Source organism: Zootoca vivipara, chromosome 2 (assembly GCF_965207765.1).
Source record: "Zootoca vivipara chromosome 2, rZooViv2.hap1.1, whole genome shotgun sequence".
NCBI classification, from domain to species: Eukaryota; Metazoa; Chordata; class Lepidosauria; order Squamata; family Lacertidae; genus Zootoca; species Zootoca vivipara.
Genome location: NC_142584.1, coordinates 13,205,224 through 13,212,546, shown reverse-complemented (window position 1 = coordinate 13,212,546; position 7,323 = coordinate 13,205,224). Strand labels below are relative to the sequence as shown.

Sequence of the window (7,323 nt, the reverse complement as noted above, 5' to 3'; positions counted from 1 at the left end):
CTGCTTTTAATGGTGGACTTTTAAACCCAACTCTTTTAATGATAATAATCCTCTCCAAAGAGCATTTTCATAACGTCATTTAGTACGGACATCTTCGAAATCAAACCATAAGTAACGTCGGAAAACTGAGCTGTATCCAGGGAGAATTAACATTGCTTGTTATCATAAGCGACATTAGGTTTTTCGCCTCAATAACGGCAAGGTAGGGAAATGATAAATCTAAGTAAGTGGAAATGTCTCAAACGTTTTAAAAACTCAAAAGAAACTCTCTACCTTTAGGCAGAAACCCCCAGGGCTCTCGGAACGCGCCAAATCTCGAGTTTGAATTTGATTGGCCGATTTATCCTGTCATTCATTCACCCAATCGGAGGCTAAGGGGGTGGAGCCTAAGTGTTTCAGGCTGAAGTTTTCCCTCCGGTCCGATTCCACAATACATAAACAGAACGGCAACTCCGAATAGCTTCACTTCGGGCAGTCGTCGGAAAGAGCAAATCATGTCTGGTCGTGGCAAAGGAGGCAAGGGGCTCGGCAAGGGAGGCGCCAAGCGCCACCGGAAAGTGCTTCGAGACAACATCCAGGGCATCACCAAGCCCGCCATCCGCCGCTTGGCTCGCCGAGGCGGAGTCAAGCGTATCTCGGGGCTCATCTACGAAGAAACGCGCGGCGTCCTCAAGGTCTTCCTCGAGAACGTCATCCGCGATGCGGTCACTTACACGGAGCACGCCAAGAGGAAGACTGTCACGGCCATGGATGTGGTCTACGCCCTGAAGCGACAAGGACGTACTCTTTACGGCTTCGGAGGCTGAGCGCCATCTTGCATACAATATATCTCAAAAGGCCCTTTTAAGGGCCACCCACTTTCTCACTTAAGAGCTTTATCGCTTTCGAAGCAAACGTGCGCATCTGCAATTTTATCGTGTATATAAAAATTAAGCCCAATTCTGCCACAAACTGAGGGCGGAAGCTGTTTGTGTTTTTAAACTACAGTATTCCTTTGAAGAATGGGACCCAGGTGACACTGGGTTAAACCACAGAGTGGGGCTTGCTGATCAGAAGGTCGGCGAAAACTACTGTACAAATGTTGCGGGGGGGGGGGGAATGAATACTCTGAATAAACCTAGAAAGCTGGCTTCCCTCCAGAGGCGCAGCTATGCAAATGACTGGGGACGTTTGCACCGCGGAATCACTATTTCAATGAAAAACAAAAGCAGATTCGAGGAACAAATTTCTCTTTAGCTGTTGCTATACGATCAACTACATTGGCCTGCTTACCTCATGTTTTGTTTATAAGATACTAAGCTGCTTTACAGTTTTATCAATTCTTCGGATATGTCGCACCTCAGTAAGATTCATTTTACATGGCTATAGCGACACTAAGGTGACATATACTGCAAAAGGACGAAGCGGCACACAATCGTGGCAGAAATGTGACTTCAGCTTTTCTGTTGAAGGAGTGGCGGCTCTAAAAAGAGCCTTTGGGTGGGTGGCGGCGAGGGAGAGCGGCAGGCTGCGGCTCCCTTTTAAGCCCTCTCGCCACGGATGCGGCGCGCCAGCTGGATGTCTTTGGGCATGATGGTGACCCTCTTGGCGTGGATGGCGCACAGGTTGGTGTCCTCGAAGAGCCCCACCAGGTAAGCTTCGCTGGCCTCCTGCAGAGCCATCACCGCTGAGCTCTGGAACCGCAGGTCGGTCTTGAAGTCTTGGGCGATCTCCCGCACTAGGCGCTGGAAAGGCAGCTTGCGAATCAGCAGCTCCGTGGACTTCTGGTAGCGGCGGATCTCGCGCAGAGCGACGGTGCCCGGGCGGTAGCGGTGAGGCTTCTTCACGCCGCCTGTGGCCGGAGCGCTCTTCCGAGCTGCCTTGGTGGCGAGCTGCTTGCGCGGAGCCTTCCCGCCAGTGGACTTGCGAGCGGTCTGCTTGGTGCGAGCCATTTCCCCTTACAACGAGCGCGAACTCCTCTTTCCTTCACCTCACCAGCAATCATAAAAAGAGCAAGCCTCCTGCGAACCATTTATATAGCTTGCTCGCTTTGTTCTGATTGGCTGAAAACAGCCATGCAGCCGTTGGAAACATTTGAAATTCCCGGGCCTGTTCGCGATTGGGTATTTGCTTCATTCTCCCCTGTTACGTCCACCCCCGGTATAAGAGATCAGAAAAGGTAGAGTCACGCACACACCACTAGCTTCCGATATGATATATAAGAGTCATGCTTTGCGAGGGTCTGAATTCAAGTCAATGGAGCACCAGGCATTTCCATCACATTCGGTCGCGTTATGGTTTGGGAGACGTTTGAAGGGACATTTTCAAGTGTTTTGTTGCAATCTGCTGCCATTGACAAAAGGCAGGGCGAGGGGCGGGGACGTAAGTTTCATCACCATTTGGAAACATTGGTTAACTAGCCTGATTACAAACTACCCCGGAAGTGATCCATCTTCTGATCGGTTTTTTGTTTTGGAGGCAGGAAAGAAACCGGCAACCGATTTTACTAAGTTGATTACAGGAAAACAGCGAGGGGATGAAGCCCTTTGCTACAGCAACTGTTGTGATGAAAGGGGTCGTAATACTTTGCTTCCCCCCCCCCGATCGGGTGGGAAAGCATCCGGTGGGGAATAAAACCGGGCTACTGCGAACTCCCCCCCCCTCCCCCGCATTTTCCTTAAATTAATAATAGATCGTGGATCCCCAGCTGACGTGTACCTTGATTTTGGAAAGTGTTGCATATAGGACACCCGATGTTGCAGTACTTAACGTCATCCGATCAAACTGCAGGGCTGTGAAAACTAGTCTTTGCTTCAGCAGCCAGCAATACGGGGCTAAAAGCGATGGGCTACATGGCAGGGTGAATTTCGAGTGCTTCATGAACCAGGGAAGATTTTTCATGTTGGCGACACAGTAATTCAGTTTTACTACCGGTAGCAAACACTTTTACTACCTACATACTGCAGCCGACACTAACGTGCCGCGAATTTGGAAAGCTCCGATCTAGCTTGAAGCTCTAGCAATAAAACTCATGAAACAAAAAAAAAATGGCGTCCGAAGTAACCCGGAAGCTCTTTTTCGACCATTTTGAATTGCTATCCTATTTTAAAGACTTACCTCTTGCTTTAGTCTAATCAAATCATATTTCACTAGCCTCCCTTTCTGTATAAAAACGCACTAAATGTTGTACTTATTTCTACTTGATTTTAGCAAACCAGAATCACAGCTCCTCTTTTGACACCGTGGGTGGCTCTTAAAAGAGCCGTTTGGTTTTCAGGCTGCTCGAAAAGCTTGGAGCCTTTACTTATTTTTCGCCTTGTGGCTTTCGGTCTTCTTGGGCAGCAACACAGCCTGGATGTTGGGCAAGACTCCGCCCTGCGCGATGGTCACTTTGCCCAGGAGTTTGTTCAGCTCCTCGTCATTGCGAATGGCGAGCTGCAGGTGACGAGGGATGATGCGCGTCTTCTTGTTGTCTCTGGCCGCGTTGCCCGCCAACTCCAAGATCTCAGCGGTCAGATATTCGAGCACGGCAGCCATGTAAACCGGAGCCCCGGCGCCGACTCTCTCAGCGTAGTTGCCTTTCCGAAGCAGACGGTGCACGCGGCCGACCGGGAACTGCAGGCCAGCCCGCGAAGAGCGGGACTTTGCCTTGGCCCGAGCTTTGCCTCCCTGCTTCCCGCGTCCAGACATGGATGATAGAGTTCTTCTTCTCTTAGATCAGAATCGACGTGCTACTCGAAACGAGCTACAATTCGGAAAAGGAACTTTCAGCCTTTTATGCGTTCCATTGACTTGTAAGTCCCGGCCCGTGATTGGCTGGAGAGAACATCGGACTAAATCAACCAATGAAAAGTAAGGTTCTCGTTTTTGATCAATAGAAACAGCAGCCAAAGCAGGCTTCCAATAGGAAACGTGTATTTTACAGTCCTGTCTTTTACATATGAAAGAGGATGGTGCCGAGGCATTTGCTGCTCGCGGGAAAAAACAACTTTTAATACGACCGACCGAGAGAAAAACAACTGTGAACAAACTTTTTCTTTATTTGGTAAACCTTTCATAGACTATCAACAATCAGGTCATATTCAAGCGTTCGCGCCCATGTGTCTTGGATTATTTAGTTGCGTTTCCTGCATTGCAGGGGGTTGGACTAGATGGCCCTTGGGGTCCCTTCCAGCTCTACAATTCTAACACATTCTCCTGCTTCGTTTCAGCCACAGGCGTGCATTGAATGGGGCAAGCATGAAATCCACCTAGTCCCTGCTCAAATCATGACTAGGTAACTAATTCATAGGAATGTCTGAAAGTAAATTCGTTAAATAAAGGTTACCTAACATAACCGATTGCTTTTATGGATCACGCGGCAAAGACCCTTGCAATCACTGCTCCTATCCTGCTTTTAGGAAGGGCAAAGGAATCTGTCCGAAGTAGTAATAAAAAAAGCGGGGGGGGGGTAAGTGAATATAGGAAAGCAGGAAGAAATGTTCCATGTATATGTACAAGGTGCTGTATTCGGTGACCTCTAAACAGGCACCTTGGTGCTTTTTCTCATAATGCTTTATTTGCACGGAAGTTTGATTCCCATATAGGATAGCTGCACATTCCTGCGTTATAGGGGATTGGACTACAATAGATGATCGTCAGGGTCCCTTCCAACTCTACAATTCTCTGATTCTGCTATTAACGAGGCCTCATGCATAGCCCATTTTATAACATTCGCCACATATACTGATTTGATAAGGGTCTGGTGACTTGTTTCAGTGTATCTGAAGCAGTGTGCATGCACAGGAAAGCTTATACCCAGAACAAACTTAAGTTGATCTCTAAGGTGCTACTGGACAATTTATTTTGACGGATTTGATTTCACCATTTCATTGATTCATTGATTCAAACAGAGTACCACTTGAAAGAGGCAAACAGGGGGAGAGCATGCCTACTTCCACTGTGGCACTTCATCCAACCCAATTTACCTTTCCTTCAAGTAGTTAAAGGCAGCTTACAGCCCGCCCTCCCCATCCTACAAACCACCTAGTAAGGTAGGCAAGACTGAGAGGTTGGCCCGGCCCTTCGTGAATAACTTTAGCCCTGGTCTTGCATTGACAGTAATCATTACGCCACTGGTTCAGAACCTCCCGAAAGGTAGGGTACAATGTATTTTTTCGGCACTTGAAGACTTTCTTGGGTTAGGGCTCATCACAAAATACTTTGCGCACGCGGGAATGGAGGAAACTTTTAAAGCAATGACTAAGTTATTAACCAGTGTCTACAGCTCTTTCTAGGAAAGATTGAGCGGCCCTTAAAAGGGCCTTTTAAGAGTTATTGTATGCAAGATGGCGCTCAGCCTCCGAAGCCGTAAAGAGTGCGTCCTTGTCGCTTCAGGGCGTAGACCACATCCATGGCCGTGACAGTCTTCCTCTTGGCGTGCTCCGTGTAAGTGACCGCATCGCGGATGACGTTCTCGAGGAAGACCTTGAGGACGCCGCGCGTCTCTTCGTAGATGAGCCCCGAGATACGCTTGACTCCGCCTCGGCGAGCCAAGCGGCGGATGGCGGGCTTGGTGATGCCCTGGATGTTGTCTCGAAGGACCTTCCGGTGGCGCTTAGCGCCTCCTTTGCCGAGCCCCTTGCCTCCTTTGCCACGACCAGACATGATTTGCTCTTTCCGACGACTCCCCGAAGTGAAGCTATTCGGAGTTGCCTTTCTGTTTATGTATTGTGGAATCGGACCGGAGGGAAAACTTCCGCCTGAAACACTTAGGCTCCACCCCCTTAGCCTCCGATTGGGTGAATGAATGACAGGATAAATCGGCCAATCAAATTCAAACTCGAGATTTGGCGCGTTCCGAGAGCCCTGGGGTTTCTTTTGAGTTTTTAAAACGTTTGAGACATTTCCACTTACAGTACTTAGATTTATCGTTTCCCTATCTTGCCGTTATTGAGGCGAAAAACCTAATGGCGCTTATGATAACAAGAAGGGACCTGGTTTGAACAGAGATATCGGGTTCTTATCTCATTATACATGATAAGCGATCTTCAGCCATCTCAACCCTTGCTTTTTCATGCAAAACCATTTGCAGTCGTTTGCGGTCATCAACAGCTATCAGTCAGTCAATCACCCATTTCCACCACCCTTCTGAGTGATCCCCCCTCCCCATCCCCACCCCTCCCCACCCCTTCTCTACATAAGTGCCTGGAAACTTCCATTTCACTGTATCTGAAGAAGTGTGCATGCACACGAAAGCTCATACCAAAATAAAAACTTAGTTGGTCTTTAAGGTGCTACTGAAGGAATTTTTTATTTTACTTCGATCTAGACCAACACGGCTACCTACCTGTAACAAGAAGGTCTAAGCAATGTTAATTCTCCCTGGATACAGCTCAGTTCTCCGACGTTCCTTATGGTTTGATTAAAAAATGTCCGTACTAAACGACTTTATGAAAATGCTCTCTGGAGAGGATTATACCCCTGGGGGTTTCTGATCAGAACGTTTCTTTTAAGACTCTCATAACATCTGTGAAAGTATATTCCCGCTATTTTACATTATATATATTTACTTACGCTCCAAAATCGTGGAGTCGTTTCTAATCACAAATCGCAAACCCACTGTTTTACTTCTTTCCTTCTCTTTAAATAAACCTTTGTGTTTTTCCATTCTTGAGTAGAAAAGCTTAAAGAGGGCTTATAACAACTGAAACAGAGGTTTAAGCGACTTTTCTGCCTTTGATTGTGACTCGGTGTCTCCTCTGTAGTTTGGCTTTAAGGATGCCCATCTTAAACCACCCAGTAAAGAAGTTATTTGGAGAGGATTATTATTATTATTTTTACAGCTGAAACTAGGTTGAAAATCCCACTCTTAAAAGTTTTAACTCTGCACATACTACATGCCAGAGATTAGATTTTTTTGTTTAGTGATTGTTTTCTACATATGCATAATACATCTACTCCATTGCACCCCCACTAAAACATGTTTGTAAGAACATGCTAATAACATTTTGCTTGGAAATAGGAGCTTTTCAGTTTTGATTTGTTTTTCTCATTGCGGCTGCTTCTCCTTGCCCTGTTCAGAGCAAAGGGTGGAGAAGGAATTGATTGAACTTGGGAAGAGGACAGGCCTTTTTTCCTTCAAGAGGAGAGGGAATTCTGGCGGGAGCAATTTGACATGTAGGGGGGGGGAAGCAGCATCTACAGGATGTCCCCCCTTCTGTGCCACTAATAATACTACCAGACTCCTGTCCTCCCTTGCATTTCATCCCTTGCTGAGATTACACTGGGTATTAAGCAACCCAGGACAGTGTTTGGAAATTTGACCTAGCATGCAGAGGGTTTTTATTCATGCAGCCTCCCATC

The 7,323-nt window shown here is 47.2% G+C and overlaps 4 protein-coding genes across 4 annotated transcripts; 1 reads left to right on the top strand and 3 right to left on the bottom strand.

Moving 5' to 3' along the window:
• Positions 1 to 325: 325 nt before the first annotated feature.
• LOC118079263 (histone H4) lies at positions 326 to 855 on the top strand. Its single transcript, XM_035103296.3, has one exon. It carries the CDS (start codon positions 495 to 497, stop codon positions 804 to 806), a length of 312 nt encoding a protein of 103 aa, XP_034959187.1. The 5' UTR covers positions 326 to 494; the 3' UTR covers positions 807 to 855.
• A 650-nt stretch (positions 856 to 1,505) lies between these two features.
• Positions 1,506 to 2,121, bottom strand: LOC148686730 (histone H3). The gene has a single exon (XM_088661328.1). It carries the CDS (start codon positions 1,929 to 1,931, stop codon positions 1,521 to 1,523), a length of 411 nt encoding a protein of 136 aa, XP_088517454.1. The 5' UTR covers positions 1,932 to 2,121; the 3' UTR covers positions 1,506 to 1,520.
• A 925-nt stretch (positions 2,122 to 3,046) lies between these two features.
• LOC148686729 (histone H2A type 2-C) lies at positions 3,047 to 4,307 on the bottom strand. Its single transcript, XM_088661330.1, has one exon. The coding sequence runs from the start codon at positions 3,667 to 3,669 to the stop codon at positions 3,280 to 3,282; it is 390 nt and encodes a 129-aa protein (XP_088517456.1). The 5' UTR covers positions 3,670 to 4,307; the 3' UTR covers positions 3,047 to 3,279.
• A 248-nt stretch (positions 4,308 to 4,555) lies between these two features.
• LOC118079275 (histone H4) lies at positions 4,556 to 6,085 on the bottom strand. Its single transcript, XM_088661331.1, has one exon. It carries the CDS (start codon positions 5,623 to 5,625, stop codon positions 5,314 to 5,316), a length of 312 nt encoding a protein of 103 aa, XP_088517457.1. The 5' UTR covers positions 5,626 to 6,085; the 3' UTR covers positions 4,556 to 5,313.
• Positions 6,086 to 7,323: the final 1,238 nt, after the last annotated feature.

Coding starts and splice junctions, on each gene's coding strand:
- LOC118079263 (XM_035103296.3), top strand. CDS start 495: ATGTCTGGTCGTGGCAAAGGAGGCAAGGGGCTCGGCAAGGGAGGCGCC.
- LOC148686730 (XM_088661328.1), bottom strand. CDS start 1,931: ATGGCTCGCACCAAGCAGACCGCTCGCAAGTCCACTGGCGGGAAGGCT.
- LOC148686729 (XM_088661330.1), bottom strand. CDS start 3,669: ATGTCTGGACGCGGGAAGCAGGGAGGCAAAGCTCGGGCCAAGGCAAAG.
- LOC118079275 (XM_088661331.1), bottom strand. CDS start 5,625: ATGTCTGGTCGTGGCAAAGGAGGCAAGGGGCTCGGCAAAGGAGGCGCT.